Source organism: Westerdykella ornata (assembly GCF_010094085.1).
Source record: "Westerdykella ornata strain CBS 379.55 unplaced genomic scaffold EI97scaffold_5, whole genome shotgun sequence".
Lineage (NCBI taxonomy): Eukaryota > Fungi > Ascomycota > Dothideomycetes > Pleosporales > Sporormiaceae > Westerdykella > Westerdykella ornata.
In genome coordinates, this window is record NW_022986855.1 from 675,032 (window position 1) to 694,184 (window position 19,153).

The 19,153-nt window shown below is 52.4% G+C and overlaps 7 protein-coding genes across 7 annotated transcripts; 5 read left to right on the forward strand and 2 right to left on the reverse strand.

Annotated features, from left to right (window-relative positions):
* The first annotated feature begins 58 nt into the window (after positions 1–58).
* On the forward strand, positions 59–2,096 carry EI97DRAFT_251028 (SGT1-domain-containing protein). Its single transcript, XM_033794143.1, has one exon. The coding sequence runs from the start codon at positions 166–168 to the stop codon at positions 1,999–2,001; it is 1,836 nt and encodes a 611-aa protein (XP_033655884.1). The 5' UTR covers positions 59–165; the 3' UTR covers positions 2,002–2,096.
* A 1-nt stretch (position 2,097) lies between these two features.
* On the reverse strand, positions 2,098–2,974 carry EI97DRAFT_251024 (uncharacterized protein). Its single transcript, XM_033794142.1, has one exon. It carries the CDS (start codon positions 2,623–2,625, stop codon positions 2,185–2,187), a length of 441 nt encoding a protein of 146 aa, XP_033655885.1. The 5' UTR covers positions 2,626–2,974; the 3' UTR covers positions 2,098–2,184.
* Positions 2,975–6,936: 3,962 nt separating this feature from the next.
* EI97DRAFT_456763 (uncharacterized protein) lies at positions 6,937–7,461 on the forward strand (the record flags this gene model as incomplete). The annotated part of the gene is made up of 1 exon (XM_033800759.1): positions 6,937–7,461. One exon carries the CDS (start codon positions 6,937–6,939, stop codon positions 7,459–7,461), a length of 525 nt encoding a protein of 174 aa, XP_033655886.1.
* Positions 7,462–10,475: 3,014 nt separating this feature from the next.
* On the forward strand, positions 10,476–12,207 carry EI97DRAFT_373028 (MFS general substrate transporter; the record flags this gene model as incomplete). The annotated part of the gene is made up of 6 exons (XM_033795384.1): positions 10,476–10,615; positions 10,667–10,945; positions 11,001–11,117; positions 11,180–11,504; positions 11,556–11,917; positions 11,985–12,207. The coding sequence occupies 6 exons, from the start codon at positions 10,476–10,478 to the stop codon at positions 12,205–12,207; spliced, it is 1,446 nt and encodes a 481-aa protein (XP_033655887.1).
* A 1,064-nt stretch (positions 12,208–13,271) lies between these two features.
* EI97DRAFT_440836 (uncharacterized protein) lies at positions 13,272–15,079 on the reverse strand (the record flags this gene model as incomplete). The annotated part of the gene is made up of 2 exons (XM_033799661.1): positions 13,272–14,792; positions 15,032–15,079. 2 exons carry the CDS (start codon positions 15,077–15,079, stop codon positions 13,272–13,274), a joined length of 1,569 nt encoding a protein of 522 aa, XP_033655888.1.
* A 641-nt stretch (positions 15,080–15,720) lies between these two features.
* Positions 15,721–17,159, forward strand: EI97DRAFT_414808 (uncharacterized protein; the record flags this gene model as incomplete). The annotated part of the gene is made up of 1 exon (XM_033796837.1): positions 15,721–17,159. The coding sequence occupies exon 1, from the start codon at positions 15,876–15,878 to the stop codon at positions 17,157–17,159; it is 1,284 nt and encodes a 427-aa protein (XP_033655889.1). The 5' UTR covers positions 15,721–15,875.
* A 1,019-nt stretch (positions 17,160–18,178) lies between these two features.
* EI97DRAFT_456767 (NAD(P)-binding protein) lies at positions 18,179–19,021 on the forward strand (the record flags this gene model as incomplete). The annotated part of the gene is made up of 1 exon (XM_033800760.1): positions 18,179–19,021. The coding sequence occupies one exon, from the start codon at positions 18,179–18,181 to the stop codon at positions 19,019–19,021; it is 843 nt and encodes a 280-aa protein (XP_033655890.1).
* Positions 19,022–19,153: the final 132 nt, after the last annotated feature.

The window sequence follows — 19,153 nt, forward strand, 5'->3', positions numbered from 1 at the left end:
CGTGATTGATGTCTGCCAAGAAATCCCGGCGCGGGTGGCAATGTTGACAGTGGAGGATTGTTGCCTCTCTTTCCCTCTATTTGCGCTTTTACTCCTAGTATCACTCGAGATTTACCCTGCGGAGGCATTGCCGTTTCATTCTGTGAGCATCTGGCGGTTTCGATCATGGATGGCGCAGCACCTTCAGACGATCTAAAATGGTTCGGCGAAGGATTCGACGGTTTCCCCAAAAATCTGCCACCAGATGTTGTCGAATATATTGTCTGCATCCTCGACACGAAGCTGTCTGACGCCCAGACGAGAGAGCGTCTTCAGGCTTTCCAACGCACACTCGCGTCACTGCAAAAGAAATTCCTCAAAGAGTACATATGGCAACGAGAATCCATCCAGCTTGAACTCATTCGGGAGAATGCGCGGTGGATGCTAAAGGGGTCTACAAATTACGGCGACAGCGTTGCCGACGAGTGGCTGATCGTTTACCTTCTCCGGGAACTGAGTAAAGAGTTTGGAGACGTATGGTTACGGGTGTATGATAGCGATGGCGAATTCTTGCTCATCGAGGCCGCAAAGGTGCTTCCCAAGTGGCTGAGCCCGGAGATTGACGGAAACCGGGTGTGGATACATGCAGGCCGCCTATATATTCTTGCCCCGTCTGCCACAGAGGAACCGAAACCCTTAAAACTTGAAGAAGCACTGATGGCTATAACAACTTCGCCCGCGGTTGCGCAACCTCAGCCAGAAATCGAGAAAGAGGCGTTCCATCGCCTGGAAGGGTATCCAGCCGCCATCGCAGAGAATCAGCACCATGCAACTCTCCCGCTGCCACGGAAAGTAGCCCATATTCTTCATACGAATCCCTCCTATATCGCTCCAGCAGTCGAGACATTCTACCTAAGAGACCCTATTTCGCTTCGCTTGCTACAACCGGCCAAAGGAGATGCATCTCTTGCATTTCCACCTGAAGACTTTGTCGAGATCAGTGTACGGTTCACCAAAGTTCTTTACGCGCAACTCCTCGGACAACGATGGGTCCCGCGTGGGCCTTGGGCAGACGCCCTGGAATCTCTAGTGCACAAGGATCGCCAACCCTTGGTCTCTCCTGAAAAAGCAGAGCTGGGTATCAAAGTCGCTGCGGGCATGGAGATGCTTGTGCGGCACAAGATATACGCTGACAAGAAAGCCGCCCGCGAGATCAACTTACTGTTGGAGGAGCTGGATTCTGGCGATGACGTCCTTCCCACCGACTCTGAGATTGCACGATGGCCCAAGCGGGAAGATGACGAACGGTGGTTGAACATCGACTTTTCCGAATTTGAACGCGAGTTGGCTGGGAGCGGTGGATCCGACGGTTTTGGTGACAAAGCTGCGCAGCAAAATCTACGTAAGATGGTAGAGCGTTTCAACGCATTCATGGAAGACGAGGATGCGGATCTTGAAGGTGCACGCGGACTGGGCTTGGACCCGATGGATAGAGACGATGACTCAGATGCTGACCAACGTGGATGGGAGGATCCCGAGAGCGAGGACGACAGTACTGACGATGACTACGCCGATGCCGAGTACGCGGAATACGAAAAGGCTTTTGAAAAGTTCATGTCCTTGTCATCTGCTGAGAAGTCTGCCTTGACAGACGATGCGCGCGAGTTGGCTAGGGCGGAAGAAGCCGAGCAAGAGGAGGATGAGGAGATCAAAAAGCTGTCCGAAATGATGGAAGCGGAGCTGTTCAGTCATGGTGCCCTCAATTTGAACCCGGCACCTACAACGGGAAAGGCATCGAACAAGACCGTCTCCTTTACAGACAAGGGTAAGGGTAAGAAAAAGGTTGAAGTTTCAGAGCAAGATGATGAATATGAGGATAATCTTTTGGATGACGACTACAATCTTGCCGAGAACATGCTAAGGAGTTTCAAGGGCCAGGTAGGCATGGCAGGCCCTGCCGGAAATCTGATGGGTTTGATGGGTGTCCAATTCCCGCCGGATGAAGATGATCATAGTGGCTAAGCAAGCAAACATCTGGATATGCATGATAGGGAAGGTACATCACATTCGGGTGCGCGATCTTGCAGGGAGCAATTGATCAATGGACCGTTGGGTTTAATCTCCGTTTATTCGCCATTCATACCGTTAGTGCTCCGTCCAGTTGTTGATAGTTGTCTCGCTTTTTCAAAGACGCTGCTCTATCCCCTAAGGCCGTCTTGGGGGTGCACCATTTTTATGTTGACTCCGACTCTGACTATTCTTTCCCTCTCCAGTTGCATTCGAAGGTCTAGGACCGGTCCGTGCAGGATACTCGGCGACGGGGTGCGCCTGCTGCGGTGCAAGGGCTGCAGGCCACGGGTGAGGCATCCTAGGCACCAGAAAGGGTGCAGTAACAGGATATCGGCTTTCCGTTGTCTTTGTAGACGGCGGTTGATAATGGTGAATCGTCAACTCCGGGCGCCTAGTGAATGCAGGTGGGTACTGGGGTTGCGGGTTAGGGGCTATTGTGTTCGCCGAACCGCTCTGGTTGGATGATGAAGAGGTTCTTGTTGTAGATGAAGCCGTCCCGGACGAGGTTGTAGGCGGCTTATAAGGAATGTGTATCCACTGCGGTGGCTGCTGACGGTTGGGGTTTGGTTGAGCCATGAGTGAGATGCTCTAATCCTTCCGAAGTAATGAGCCAAGGTGCTTCTCCGTTGACTTAGGTCTGCAAGGGCTCAGTACCAGTTGGTCGGTTTCTGCTTTGTCTTTCCTGTTACCACTCACCCGAGTTTTGGGTCGAAATACCCAGCTAAAGTGCGTGTAAAGACTGCTTCGCCGGTGGACCGTGTTCTGGCAGTTCTCGGCCACTATTCACAACCAGTTTATGTGAATCCCAGTCGTTTCCTCGTGGACTTTTTCCAGTTGTGAACGGCAGGCACAAACATAAATGATCAGAGGGAATTCTTGCAGGCTTTATATCCAGAGCAGCTTGATGGTTTCTATGGCTCGTCTAGGAGACGTCCTCACTCCATTCACTCTGTTTGCGCACAAGCCCCGCGTGTGTGCATATGTGGTAGAATGGATGGAGGAGCATCCCGGAAAGGATTGCTTGCATCCAGCAGGAAGATTACTGGCGCTGTGAGATCTAGGATTAGTGTATGCACACCCGGTGCCACCATAAAATCACCTAGTTGCGCACTTGGGAATAGTCCAATCCTTCGGTCCTAGATATTAATGATTGAGGAAGCTTGCAAAGGTTCTGTACATGCCAACCATACCGCGTTCATCAATTTAATCCGCTAGCGTTGATATAACTGTTCCTCACTACATAAGTTTCTCAATGAGAAACAGACGGTTGGGTTGAAGACCCGTGACGTAGGGCCGATAGCTGCGTGGCATTTGCACAGCTGAGCGCGAGAAGTCAGCTTTCCATCACTGAGCGCTACTCATGGCACTACGACATAAGCAAAAGTGACTAGTCCCGACGTTCAAGGGGGTCTACACTAGCTACGAGATTCCGCCAGCTATAATTCGTCCGTGCATGTGGTATACCTGCGTAGCTTATGGACATGAATACTAAACACTTCAATGGAGATCGTGCACGAGGGGAAGACCATCCTACGCCTGACTAAACTCTTTACATCACACAAGGGTCATCGTTTTGTTGGTAATATCTTTTGAAGAAGCATTGAAACAATGGTTAACGTACGTAGTAAACAGGTTAGCATAGGACAACCCCGACTAGCGATTCACCCATCCGCGCGTGCAGAGCCATAATGCTCACCTCATTTTTGCTCAATCGCCCCCAATGAGGATTCACTCGTGTTGGAATCCTGGAACAAGTCTAGTCTCAGGTATATGTTGGGGGCTTTTTCTGGAACATGCACCTATAGCGACCACAACTACAAGGCGGGCTCTGATTACATCAGAGATATGTTCGAATTTTTTCTAGAGGATGCTCTGCTCGAGAACTCCACTTCTGATGGTTGGTGGATTTATCGGCTTTCGTTATATCTATACGGCCGCGTACCGTGTACGTTTGGAACCTACTGTAACGATTCAGGAGATGACACCTACTGATCCAATTGATTTATAGGGTTGGCGGTTGTAGCGGTAGTTAACTCGAAGCTACGAAGTACTTCAAATAAGTACGCACCTGCTTGTCTTTCTTATCTACAACTTTGTACAATGAAAAACAAGGCTTTTGAACTAACTTTCGTGGCTAACTTCTAATGTTCTCTGCCTAAAACTACTAAAATATCTGCGATGCTGCTAGTTGCAGAACGTGCACGCTTGACTATGCAATGCTACTCTTTTAAACGAGGAATACTTCTTTCGATCTTTGCTGCAGTCTTTAGTCGAACGGTACATCTAGGAATGATAGCAAATTTAAACGTAGTTATGCAAAAACTTATATCCCGCCCTGTGGATACCCCGCAAGAGTGTGTTCACAATTCTAGAATAGAGCTGCAACACCTAGGTCCTTGCAAATTACCAGAACGCAGAATATCGCGTAGATTCCATTGTAATAAGAGATTATAACCGAGCATTTCTCGTGCTCTTTACCTATCGGTGACACCCTAGTGTCTATACGCCCCGTCCTTGCCAATATGCAGACGCAATTGAGACACTACCTGATATATTTAGGGCGACTTGTATATCTCTGCCTAACCGTCACTCTAAAGAGCATTCGGGCCTGTATTAGATGCGATCCTTATCACTAGCTACCTGTACTATATTCATTAAAACATATGCAGTAACTTTATAGCGGACGTGTGCTGTTAGTAAGCAAGTCAGATATCTCAATAAAAGAACAGTCGCAAAGCTTTAAGTACGCGAACTACATCTTCTTTAATCTAGCATCCTAGATAATAGGCCGTTGTCGATAATAGAAGGCAGCAATTAGATGTTACAGTGTCCTAGGTAAAAAGTAAATAATCCTCCTACTGCCGCTAGATGCAATTTGGGCTTTACGTCGACGAATTATCTTACACAATCGTTTTGTCGAAGCTTCGCCGGATTAGAATTCGGCACGGGGGAGGGGATGTGAATGATTCGTGGGGTCCTTCCGACTGATATCCCATACCAGGCTCTCCCTCAATGAGAGGAACGTACTGCTATCACGGGATCTACATCATAACACTGACAGTCATAGATGTTGAAAAAGGGGTTGCTATAGGCAACCTTGGTTGGTCTAGGCTTAACCTGTGTTGTGACGGCCTCGTGCGAGTGAAGTAAATGGAAGCCCTAACAAGCAGATTGAGTGCAGTAAAATTGTGCTTCACTTGCACCACAAAGCTGACGAGTCCCTACGATGCTTGCGTTAGATTATTTGATAGCATCATATCAGCGAAGTAGTTTTCTCAAGTCATCGTGCGCCATCCAAAATATCATTTCCCCCCCCCCCCCCCCCCCCTTCTCTCCCCCTTCTTCCGATTCCTTGAAATGCGCCAATTCGACATCTCCACCTCCTACCGCCAGGAAGCACCTTTGCCCGCAATCTATTAACGCAAGGGGTCAATGGCCAGTAACCCTGGGAACACGGCGTGGACTTTATTTCTAAGGACTTGAGAAAGTCCCTCCCATATTGACTATGGTCTGCTTTGCCTGCTAACCTTCCCTTATTCTCGTAGTCCCAACATTCCAGTGTTCGAGCTCCGTTGCCCGAACCTATGTTCGACCCGTCGTCCTGATTGCATATCCAGGATCGCACCCAGAAGCATGACTCTAGATCATGCATGAACGGATGCTGCTCCTCGTCGAGAAGCCTGGGAAGCACACCAACCGCCACGAACGCTCGTTGTGCCGCTCTTTTCTCGCGCCTCTGAATTCAGCCTTGTCCGATATCATGTTGTAGCATAGCCTAAGGAACTTGTTGTCTCATGGCTTGTATCCTTCGATGCAACCTTCCAAAACCAGCGAGCTCACTTTATGTAAGGCCTTCGCGGATTCAAGGGCTCAAACGCAGTTTCCTAGGATGTTTGAGCTAGCACAAAACTGAGCGCTATCCAGCGTTCCAAGGTGGTTAACCCCCAAATCAGAGGGTTGCCTTGCTCGCAAGTCTTCCGGATGTGAACATGGACGAGATTCTACTGCGGGAAGGTGGGATGGCTTCCCATCTACGCGTCCACGAATATCGATCTCGTGCCGCTCTGTCCACGTTCGACCGAAAACGGTAAGTACCCGGAGGTTTGTAACAAGTGCGGGCATTGGCTTGAAAGCGGCTCGGTTTGGGCATGATACGTAGCAACACGCAGACTTCCGCTAGGATACTCAATTCTGGGCGAATCAAATATCATAAATAGTGAATATAATCTGGGCGGGCAATGCACGGGCGTCCCATGATCAGTCCGACATATTTACCCTACCCTAAGGTAGTCGGACGTGAACAGAGGCAGTATGCCTCAAAAACAAGCTTCAGGCGTTGCGTTTAGCTACATTAGGCTTATCGTGCCAGGTTACGATTGTTGGTTTACGCGGGGTCCTGGGCTGTAACGTGTTCTAGTTGGGAAGGTATCTAAGGGTATAGTCCCCGTCCCTAAGCGACCCGGGGAGTTGGCTATATCCCCGTACAAACAAACTACATCCAGCAGTTTAACGATGGACGCATATATGGTTAACCCCACCTGGGTACCTCGCCTTGTTCAATTGGTTCGAAGCGGCTACTCTTACAGCTGGGAGCCCAGCAACTATCAGTTTTTCGCAGTTACTGTCGTATACCATTTTTCCCACCTCGGTAAATTGCCTCTTGGGCCTCAATGAGCTGCCTACCCTAGGGAATCCTAATGGGTACTTGATCCTTAGAGTAGTGACGGAGATTTGAGCACTCTAAGGTAGGATAAAACACCCCGTGACATGAAGACTACATGTATATAAACCATCGATTGTTGCACCTCAAAGCCTCTTCAATCCGCTCATTCACCAATACCGGATTATATCTATCAATACAGAGCCCGTCAAGCAATATCCGTCGCCATGCTTCAATTCCTCCTTCCTGTCGCGCTTCTGCTCTCCAGCGTCTCCAGCGCCCCTACCTCGGATACCCAAGGTACCGCCAATACCGCCATGTCTCCAGCCGCGGTACCAAATCTATGCAAACCGCCCAACCCCGACGGCGCAAACACGTACATCTACTACGACATGAACTCCCACTGTCAGCAAACTGGAAATTGCAAGGAAGCGTGTGTCTCGTTCATCCAGAGCACTGCCTGCGCCCGCGACTTCGATGCCGTCGACACCACGTATGTGCAGCTGGCTACGTATGACCAAATCAAGAAAGATGGCCAATGGGAGACGTCCCGAAGAGGGCCGTGGTTGGCCAGCTTTAGTCTCTTCACTACGGCTTTCCCCAACCGACAGGCTGGAAACACATTCGACACGGCCCTCACCAGATACATGAATGCCGGTTATCCCTTGCCTCTCAACATCTACTTCAATGAGATACCTGTTGGAAGCAACCAAGTCTTCGGAATGGAAGCTAGGCGCGACAACTGCCAGTAAACAATTGGGATTGTATTGCATTCGCGCGGTCTGTCCGCGGAGGAGCTGTTGGGGCAGACAGTGGATATGCAGAGGGTCACACTCTTTTGTACCCAGTTTTCTTCGTATTCTGCTTTGTTAGGCCGGTAACTAGAAAGTGCTAGAAGCGTACTCTTCTAGTCAAGCGTCTGATGAAATTTGTCCTTACGTTTTCGAGATTTGTGCCCACAAGAAATTCGCCCGCAATGCTAGTGATAGTGAAAATCAATGGCTTATTTCATCTGAGCGCACAATCTATTAGCGCGCGAGCAACATGCGGGCGCTGCGAATGAATACAATATAGGGAAACATCAATGTTAAATGTTCCTTTGCGTCTAAGAGAACTTCAGTGTTGAGTGTTTCTTTGCCTCATTTCCCAAGGTAGATCCCAACATTAGTGATGTTACTCCCTCGTAGATCATCGCCACGGCTCTCATAATGGAGGTATAATGCTCTTAAGCCGCATAGCATTGAGCATAGCTGTGGCTCTGTGCTTAGGTGGAGTATACCCAGGGTAGGGTACCTCACAACTCCACTGTCAGAATATGATACTACTATCACTGAAACCGATTTTCAAAACTATCAATCAAGTGCGCACATCCTGAGCTCCATAAAAGCTCAAAAGGGTGCGCTTTCAGGCCTGTTATCCTTATGCTGAAGCATAAATGTAGCGACCAGGGGAAGCATTACAACCACCCTCGATCAGTCGATTCTAGAGCGCACAGTGTCTACCACAACGGTTCGGAGTACACCGGCACATAAGAACTTGATAATTGAATCGACACCACCATGCTGGGCCATGGCCACTGGTAGATTCGCCAGATGATCGGCTGAGGTCAAGTTAGCAAGATCCAGGCTGCCAAGGCAGCAAGGAAGCCAATAGGATTTTTCCTTCGCTCCTGCAGATCGTAGTCTACACGAACGGCGAAGTTTCTACATACGTGTTTCAGTGCAATAAGAGAGCCCTACAACAATGGACAGGAGACCCGATGCAGTGGATAAGACTGTCTTATCGGGCGCCTCTAAAAAAAATAACACTGGTTCCTATTTAAACTTTTCGTAGCTTTTGAGAAAACATCGGTCTTGCCTGTTTAAGCCTAGCCGATCCGATTTGTTCGAAATTACCTATGGGTACTAGCCGTAACTTAAAGGGGGATCAGAGTACACTAGTCTCTGCCGCCGATGTTCGCAGAGGACTTCGATTAAGAAAAACAGTTGAATGGAGTCCTTCAATATGATAGTAGAATGATACTAGACGACTGGTCAAGGGGTGCCTAGGTCTTCGCTGGTAGAGCGATAATCTTGCCAGATCTTCAAATGTCAACTGCCGGACTGATAAACGTCAAACGAGTCAAGGACGATCGAAGCTTGTCGTGATGGCAAGTACCGGTAGGACGGGAGTTGCTGGTGGCGAACTAGCAGACGAGGAAGAGGAGGTGGCCAACCAACCTCTTTCGCCTTAAACCTGGGGAAGCTCTTGGAAGACACGACAACCCAGCCCTACACGCTCCGTGGCTACGCTCCCTCCTTGCGTCTCCGTGACTTCGTCATGTCCCCTTTGTTGGCGGGGCATTATCAAATATTGGATTCGACCACCCTGATGGCTTGGTCAGCGTGCCATGACAACCCCTCCATCCGGCATGTACTGTGTACTCCGGACGGAGTTGGCGATTTGCAATCACAGGGTCTATCCCAGAGCTGTTCTCTCCCACGGGACGGCTCTCTACGAATCCCGACCCTTTTGCGTGCCTGTACGCGCGTTTGGGTATTGCTTCTGGAACCCACGGAGGTTTCGCTGCATGGCCCAAGGCACTTGTCCTATGATCTCCGTAAGCTGAGGGAGAGACCACGAGGAGCGTTTGAGGTGTAGCGTTGCGCGCATGGGCCCTGCTCTCCCAGTCGTTTCTCCCCCACAACCCCAGGTGGAGGAGCCACTCTCTGCCCCAAGCTGGGGGAATTTCGTGTTTTCGAGTCACGCCCTTTTATCCATGTTCTGGGCCTTGGATTGATTGTTCGCTGCATGATTCATCAATGAACCGCCATACGCAGGACTCCTTCGAAGGGCATATCCGCCAGCTGTGCCATATCGTTGCTGATAGCCGGTATTGGTGCTCACCACATGTGCATAATCCGACATTCCACAGGCATGGGAACTGCTCCAAACCGAAGCGCAACTGTGAATCCTTCGTCTCTCGTCGGTCCCCTCTCGCCCTCTCCGTCCATACTCGGTGCCCGCTCCAATCTGCCGAAAAAAGGTGGCGGCGCCTCTCCCAGCGTTGATCCGCGGCACCAAGCTGGGGGAGGCGCTCTCCCTCTTCCTTCCAGAGCCTCCACGCTGCTCGGCGCCCTTCTTCACTCCCTCAAATGAAGCAGCCAAGGTCGCACCCCGCATTCCGACCAACCATGTTGAGCACCCTTGGCCCGGCCGGGTGTCAGCAGAGGCGCGTTGGCTGGCCGTGGTCGGTCATGGTCGTGTGGGTTCGGCAAAATGATTGCTATGGCTCTGCTGCGTCCCAATCCTTGCTCAATCAAAGCAACCAACTCAATGTAGTAAGGGACCACGGTTGACTTGCTTAAAGGGCAGAAACTGCCCATCCGTGCCATCTTGACGCATCTCACTTCAACTACCGACTTTTGCATCCATCTGGGGAAGACGCTCGCTACCCCTCAAAAGGGAAACACAGTCGGGGCTTGGTCCGCGAGTTCCGTACGCCTGCCTGTCCAGCACCATATATGTCCTGTCGTGCATCCGGATTCCCTCAACACCAGCGTGACGAGCGCATAAGTTTAACTCCTTAAAATACCTTCTGGCCAACTGCTTTTCGCGTCTCGTTTTCGGCAGCATACGTCGATTCATCGCTCAACATGAGCGCCATCGAGCAGTTCTCCCCAAAGGCGGGGATCAACGAAAAGGAGTTGTGTATGTCCCCATGTCCATCTTCATGTTGCACACGATTTCGAGTGCTGACGGTGCCTATTGTTTAGACCAAGAGAAGATGACGGCAACATCGGGCAGCGACCAAGTCTCGGAAGAGTTCACCTGGACCGAGGAAGAGGAAACAATTGTGAGGCGCAAGCTGGACATGTGGATCGTGCCTCTCACCACCTTTCTCTACCTGCTCTGCTTCCTGGACCGGTATTCCAATCGCCCCGTTTAGACCTGACCCTAAGCTGACCCATTTACCAGAGCCAACGTAGGAAATGCAAGAATCCAGGGCATGGGGAAAGAATTGAACCTTGACAAGGGTGTGCGGTTCAACTGGGTCACATCCATCTTCTACATCGTCTACATGTTCGTAGAGGTTCCAAGCAACATCCTGCTCAAGATCATCGGCCCGCGCTACTATCTCCCTCTCCTCGTCTGCGGATTCGGTCTCGTCTCCATGTGCACTGCATTCGTCAACAGTTTTTCAGGATTGCTCGTTGCGCGGGCTTTCCTGGGTGTCTTCGAGGGAGGAGTCATGCCGTGAGTGTAACCTGTCTAACTAATTCGTACCGAGTCCGGCTCACCCCACCTACAGTGGTCTTGCCTTCTTCATCACCTGCTTCTACAAGCGCCGAGAATTGCTGCTTCGTGTCGGCATCTACGTCTCGGCCGCCTCCCTCGCCGGAGCGTTTGGCGGCCTCTTGGCTACAGGGTGAGATATACATCTCGTCCAAAAGGTCGATGCTCTGTCCGCCCGCTGACACGTGGGAACAGGCTCTCCCGCATCCCTGAATGGGGCACTGAAACCATGCGCATCCACACCTGGCGAAACATCTTCTTCTTTGAGGGTCTCATCACCATGCTATCAGGTCTTGCCGCACCTTTCGTCATGCCGACCAAACCGAGCGAGACCTGGTTCTTGACCGAGAGAGAGCGGAGAATTGCCACCGAGCGCCTTGTTCTCAAAGGCGGAGCTGACGAGCAGGAGAAGGTGGAACTCCATCACGTCACCAGGTCATTGGCCAATATCAACAACTACATCTGCGCCTTCGGTTTCTTCTTCATCAACATCACCGTCCAGGGCATCTCGCTTTTCATGGTAAGAGGTTTGCCATGCCCCTTGTTTCGACTTCAGCTGACAGCAACGTAGCCCACCATTCTCGCTGATCTTGGTTGGACGGCCACCAAGGCTCAGCTCTACTCCGTCCCGCCTTATGTCTGCGCCTGTGTTGTCGCCATCTTCATCGCTTTTGTATCCGACAAGACCAATCGTCGTGGCATCTACCTTGCCGCCTTCACACTTCTGGCCATCACTGGCTTCGCCATCCTGAGATGGGCCACAGATGCAAACATCCGATACATGGGCGTGTTTTTCATCACGCTTGGTGCATTCCCTGGTGGTCCTGGATTCCTTTCCTGGGGCATGAATAATGCAGCCGGGCCCGCTATCCGTGCCGTTTCCAGCGCTTACATCGTCACTCTGGGCACGGCCGGTGGAATCTTAGCAACATGGTTAGTATCTCCTCCACTTGCAATCTCCAACAAGGAGTTGCGCGAGCTGAAGCTGACATTATTCCAGGACATACAGGAAGGCGGAGGCTCCGCGGTACCCCACTGGACACACCATCAACCTGGCTGGGCAGATTGCAGTTTGCGTCCTGGCCCTCGCGGGCATTGCGTACTGCAAGTGGGAGAATAGGCAGCGCGATCTTGGGAAGAGAGATGGGCGCTTGAACGGCCTGAGCGAGGAGGAAATCAGGGATCTGGGCTATAGGCACCCGTCGTTCCGTTACATCACGTAGTTTCTGGATAACGTTGTTATGAGAGCCGTTTACTGCAGAGCTGTCACCTTCACCTTACTTTATAGCGTTTTTCTACAGGATATGATTGATATGCTACGCCGTGAGCGCGAGGACATTGTGAAAGCCCTTGTATTGTAATATTCTGCTATCTGCGCATCGCTTTCCCTTGCACGACTCCAACGAAATGCCCAACACTGCCGAGCAATGCGCGCCGGCTACCGCGATTAAAGCCCACAGGTCGGCACTTGCGCAATACATGTTCGGGTTTGCCAATCCGATCGTGGTATGCGTACCTGGCATGGTATCTCACTTTCGGGCATGCGGCTACACCACCCCGGTACCAATGTCCATATCGATGTATTCATCCGGCTAATCGCAAAGTGCAAAGCCCATGCTACAAAATAGCAAAGATCCTCGGGATCTTCGGTGCAGCGCTCGCGCGGATATAGAAGATATACTGCTCTGCAGATGCTTGTACTACCTAGAAGATTTTCTTCTGGAAAACTTGTCTGTGGCATCCGAGGGAAGGGACTTTGCGTCCTCATTATCTAGTACGATGTCAAGCATGAACACGATGCTTTTAAATGGGAGGCATTTAGTATAGAACTTCACGGTGCGATAGAATCTTTTTCTGTGGTCGGCGTCTTTGCGTGCCATGTTGCCCTCCCGTCTGTATGCCCATGCAGCGAACTATCAACCCACGCCGTCCGCGCAGATGGTGCGACCGTTTCCATATTCACCTTGCAGTTTCATATAATAACGGTCATTAATTATCTCCCAACCTCCAATGAAATCTCTGGGATATTGCATGTTCTGTCGTCTTCCAATTTCTTTCTTCCCAAATGCTATTCTGCTCCATGGGTGTACGTATCGATCGATTCTCGACATTTCCAGACTTTTGCAGAGCTTAGGAATCTCGATATCAGCCTGCAGATACGGAAGGCATCGATAAGTGTCAAATATCGATGGCTCGGCAACGAGTTCGGTAGCTTTAAAGGAGCACTCCCGCTGTCCATTTCCGACGAGGAACTGCCTGCTCACTTCCGTGCTGGTTCGACCGTCTGCTAGTCCAGGGGAAGAGCTATGTTGACAGAAACCTTTCTTGTTGCCGCTGGCCTCCTTTGTGGGGCACGGGCACAAGCCCTCCACCCGCCATTGACATCTGGTGGTCTCTTCCTGAGCACTTCAGTAGAGATACCGGTGTCCACAATCCCACCTGTTGGAACCGGAGTCCCCGGCATCCCCGTTTCCTCGTTGTCCATCGGGAGTTCGAGCACACCGTCTTCATCGCCGGGGCAGTCTTCTTCGGCACGGGGCGGTATAGGGACGCTGCCTGGATTTCCCATCACACTCAACATAACCCATCCGACGAGTACTGTCAGGCCACCGATAACCACCGCGTCCATTCTACCAACCAGTGTCCCCCTCCCGTCGCTCATTGTCCCTCTCCCAGGCTCCTCGAGCGTAACCGCAATCCCAATCGTCACGAGCTCTGCGAGGCCTGCGAGGCCAACTGGTTTCCCCATTCCATCGCTCAACATCTCACTGCCTGTTCCCACAAGGACGCCCAGGCCGCCACGCTCAACGGCAACCGTAAGACCGACCAGATTACCTATTCCTTCGGGAAACAATTCACTTCCATTCCCTTCGCGAACGCCACGGCCGCCAATCTCAACGAGGTCGATAAGGCCAACCGGATTCCCAATCCCTTCAGTCAACATCTCCATTCCAATCCCAACACGAACGCCTCGACCGCCGATTTCGAGACCGTCAGTGAGGCCGACAAGTATCCCCGTTCCATCGCTCAACATCTCTATCCCGTTTCCCACACGGACACCACGGCCACCAATCTCGAAACCATCTCTAAGACCAACAAGCTTGCCAGTCCCATCGCTCAACATCTCCATCCCCTTCCCCACACGAACACCAAGACCACCGATCTCGACCCCATCTCCCTGGCCTACGGGATTCCCTACCCGCTCCCGCAGATCCACACGCATACCCATTCCAACTCTCTCCATCCCCTCATGGAACACAACCCGCGTGCCACCGAGACCTTCAACCAGCCGCTCGCCTCCCCGCCCCTCATCGCGCGCAACTACCTCTCTCTCCTCGACGCACCGCACGCCTCCAATCCCGACTTCGCGCATCACGCCTACGCCGCCTAGATTGTCGTCAAGCAGCCCACTTTGGACGCCCACGCCTCGCCCATCATCTACACGACGACCGACTCCAACTCCTACGCCCTCGCCAACTAACAGACCAACACCCTCATCCACCAACCGCCCAACCCCAACACCGACCCGCTCCTCAAGCACAACGAACTCACCAACCCGCACTCCCCTCCCCTCCAGCAGACCAACTCCTCCATCCTCCCTGTCTTCAGTCCTGCCACCCCGATCTTCATCCTCGCCGTCAACACTCATAACACTGCCGTCTAAGACTGTGACGAGGCCTCCTTGGCCCAGTCCCACCCACGACGATGACGATGACGATGATGACGACGATGATGAGGATGACGATGATGGGCACTGGTGGGATGATGACGACGAGGATGATAATGACCGACGGGGTGGGCGATGGGGCTGGAGGCTGTGGAAGTGGTGGGGACGGCGTGGGCGTGGTCACTGGTGGGTGAGGAAGGGGGTGGTGAGTCGGAGGGGGGAGGTTAGCGGGCGGCCTGTGGGTGGGAGACCGGTTGCGGAGAGACCGGTTGGGGAGAGGCCTGTGGACGGGAGGCCAGTGGTGGTGAGTCGAAGTGGTGAGGTTTCCGGGCGGCCTGTGGGTGAGAGACCCGTTGGAGGGAGACCGATTGGAGACAGACCGGTGGAAGGCAGGCCTGTGGAAGGGAGGCCTGTGGAAGGGATCCCATCTGAGAAGTGAAAAGCAAGAAAGAAGTCAGTGTTAGGCGGAATCAAGGGGATGATATTCCTAGGATGTGTTTGCGATAGTACAAAGATGTATGTGCGAGATGCGGAAAAACAGTAGACAGAGATCTCCTTTCTATTCTCAAGCAAAGAATATGGAACCATTTTACTTGTACGGTACGTTGCTCCTCACTATCGATGTGGATGCCGGGGCGCAGTCGAAAACAGATGAAATGTTCAGCGTCTGTTTGGGCTGCGTCTCCATTGTCGTCACGAAGAGAATAGGTAGTACCGACATCAGTGGTTATTCTACATCTACGCGAGTTAGTCACATCGGGTGTGATTCCACCCCAATCGAGCCGCTTTTGTAGTGATTGACGTAGATTACTTGGCACCGAGGCCTTTCTATATAACTTACAGAGGTGTAACACGTCCAAATATTTATTTTGTTTCTGCCTACACCGTATCACATACGCGAAATCCGAGACTCGCCTTTGGCCACGGTTTTGGCAGAGCGTCTATCTGTGTCTAGGTCAGGGATTTGATGGTGCAACATACCCTATGGTATGAGAACATTGGAATCTTGGCGATGCGGCGCGGGCTGTGAAAATCCACGACTGTAGATGTCAAGGTGCAAACGCAATCTCTGCTCAATACCGAGCACCTATGGTAATTGTCCACGCAGTCAAGGCTTTTGCTCAGTCGAGTTTTTTGCCGCTACAAATCTGCAGCAAACCAACATTTCCAACGCCTCCTCGCATTTGTCGATTGCGGTACCAGTACAGCGCCTTCTGCTAAACAATGCCTCTGGTCTCTCAACGCCCATGTACCGACCCGCTGAACTGGAATTTATATGCAGACTTTTCGGGCGAGATGTACATCCCTTTCCACGACTATGTCCAGCCAGAACAGACCTGTCAGGTGGACGTGCCCTTTCCGCAGTTTCTTCGACTGCCCAGAGAGCTCCAGCTGCGCATCCTCCGTTCCTGCAGCAGCGCAACGCTTTTCCAGCTCATGCATGTCTCTTCTGCTACGCGAGACGAGGCCAGAAAGCTGTTCTGGTCTGATCCTGGCGCACGATATGTTGTCGATGGCGCATGGCTGCAGGCCGGAGGGTTCTCTGGCCACACAGTCGACGACGTGGCCGCCTTGGCCTTGATGAAGCATGTAGAGGTAGACTTTGGTACTGGAGGACCTTTTGTTCGCAGGGCATGGGACGACGGTGAACCTCAATACGGAAGAAGACCATCTCCTGCCGATGCAGCGGAGCGGATGGCAGACGCTTTCTGGCAGACACTTCAACGCTGCCTGCCTTGCGCGACAAATGTTGTCTTGAAGGACTCGGAGCTCGGTCACACCAAAGAAGGAGATGCAGCACCCGCCGTCCTCACCCTGTTGGCCGAGAGATGCCCTGCTGGAATTCGCGCGTCAGCCTCATGCCTCCAGGTAGTGGCCGGCTGCAGCTATCTGATGAGGGAAAGTCTCTGGCAACCGGTCTGGCACGGTCGCAGTCAACCAGCAACATGGAATCGTGTCGACAGTTTCGACGACACGACGCAAAGTGTGCTGCCGCCTGCCAAAACATTCCGTGGGCCTGTGGGGGCATTCTGTCGCATTGACTACAACGTAAGACGCCTTAGCTATCTATACGGTGCTCGACGGCTATTGCTTATCCAGGCTATGGAGGCATACTATACACAGAACCCGCAGACACCGTTTGTCTGCCCCGTTCCTGAATGCGATTTCCGATTTGAGACACCGCGGGCATGGGCGGTCCATGCAACCGATGAACTTCACGACGTGATGGATTTCAAACTTCCAACCGAGACCCTTGAGATGTTATTTTCGGAGCACGATGCTCGACTGGCGCGCATGGAGCAGGATATCGCAGACACCATAATTAGATTGCGGTTGGAGTGGGGCGAAGAAGGTAGTGAGCAGCGCAGGAAGAGGGAGGAGGAGTTTCTCCATCAGTTGCAGCATGACCCTGCGTATGCGCAAGCGAAGCCTCCTCGGGAGTGCGCTGTCTGGCACCGCTATCTGATTGAGATGAACAATGAGAAAACCGCCTATTCTGAACAATGAGAAGACCGCCTACTCATAAAACTTGATGTTGAAAACGTAATATTTACTACTGCGAAAAATGCCTCGCCCTGGATGCATCGACAATCTTTCAAGCTGCCTTGACAAGATGGCACAAGATTGTTCGAGCAGACTACGCTCACGTCTGAACGTCAGCCGATATATAAGTACGGGAGAAATCACGGAGCATTTCAGCTGCCGATACATCATTATCTGGGCTCAATGGACCGTCCTGCGTAGCTGGGGTTGTCGGGAAGGCCATCGAGCGCCTGGTGTGTTACGTGATTGGATCTTGAGCTTACACAGTGAAGGCACTTACTCGCCCGCCTAGACTAACGACCATCTAGACACCCATCAACAATCCAATCACCGTCCTCGCCCCTCAGCGGTATCTCGAAAGTGTGAAACCACTCCTCTATGACATAGCACCTAAATCAACAGAGCCTCTAATCACATCTTCCATTTTCAGAAAGCAGTCCGCTGAACAGGTGAGTTAAAATAATCCTATCTCTACTCAATGACCAGTTCCACTCTTTCACCGCCAACCAGCCACAAAAGTATATAAAGCGGCATCACTCCCCACGTACCACCCCAAAACCAACCACCAACCAACCAACCACAAAGCAACCAAACAACCGCCCACCAAACTGACCACTCTGTCAACGTACCCCACAAACGCCGTACAACCCACCCACCCTCTACATAACAACCAGCCAACCCTCCGCCCATCCTGCCGTACCACTACCACATCCCCCCAAGTCCCCAGCGGTGAAACGTTGCCCAACACTCGCGCGAAACGCTTACGTGCATAAGAAAGCTCCATCCCACGTTTTTGCCATACCTTCTCTTCTCGGACTGACGGACGGGGGACCCGGATTTCCAGAAAATAAAGTATGGAGACTCCCCATTCATTATCCACATACATGTTCTTCTTCTCCCACTAACACCTCACCAGCATCCCTAACCCCCTTTTCTCTCCCTCTACCTCTCCCTCGTCTTCCTCTCCTCCTTCCTCCACCACCATGTCCCCTCCCACTCCCACCACTACCACCGATACCACCAAACCCATCGCCCTCATCACCGGCGCAACCAGGGGCATCGGCCTCGCCCTCGCCCGCACCCTCGCCACCAACCACAGCTACCACATCCTCCTCGGCACCCGCACCACCTCCTCCTCCCCCGCCACCACCACCACCGCCGAACTACTCACAACCCTCCGCTCCTCAAACCCCTCCCTCCCCCTCTCCATCGACCCCCTCCCCCTAGACCTCACCTGCGACGCCTCGATCCGCGCCGCCGCCGCCGCCGTGCTCGCCAAACACGGCCGCCTGGACCTACTCGTCAACAACGCGGGCATCGCACTGGACCATTACCCTATTGAAGAAGGGGAACCCACGCGCGACGCCTTCCGCAAGACGTTCGATACGAATGTTTTCGGTACGGCGGCCGTGACGGACGCTTTTATCCCGCTGCTGAGCAGGGCGCAGGAGTGGAATGCGAAGCATCATCTCCCCGGCGGTGGGGGCGTTCGGCGGCCCCCGACCATCGTCTTTATATCTTCGACACTCGGCTCCATTACCGCCCGCGTCGATCCCGCAGGGCCCTATGCGGAGACGGATATGCACATCTACCGTGCCAGCAAGGCGGCTGTTAATATGCTCGCGGCGCACTATGCAAGTCGGTTCCGTGACCAAGGGTGGAAGGTCAATGCCGTGTGTCCCGGGTATGTCAAGACGGATATGAATGGTGGCGAGGGGGAGATTACGGTCGAGGAGGCCATGCCGCATATTGTGCGGGTGTGCACGCTGGGGGAGGACGGGGAGACGGGGACGTTCACCGGGAGGGACGGCAAGCTGGAGTGGTAGGTTTTGTCGGATGTGGGTGGGTGGGAAGTCTGGTGGCGGTGAAGGAAGGCGAAGGATGGTGTTCCCCGTGGTATGCTTTGGAGCGAAGGAGCAATGGAATATCACTTGCTCAACGTCGGTCGAATAATGCGT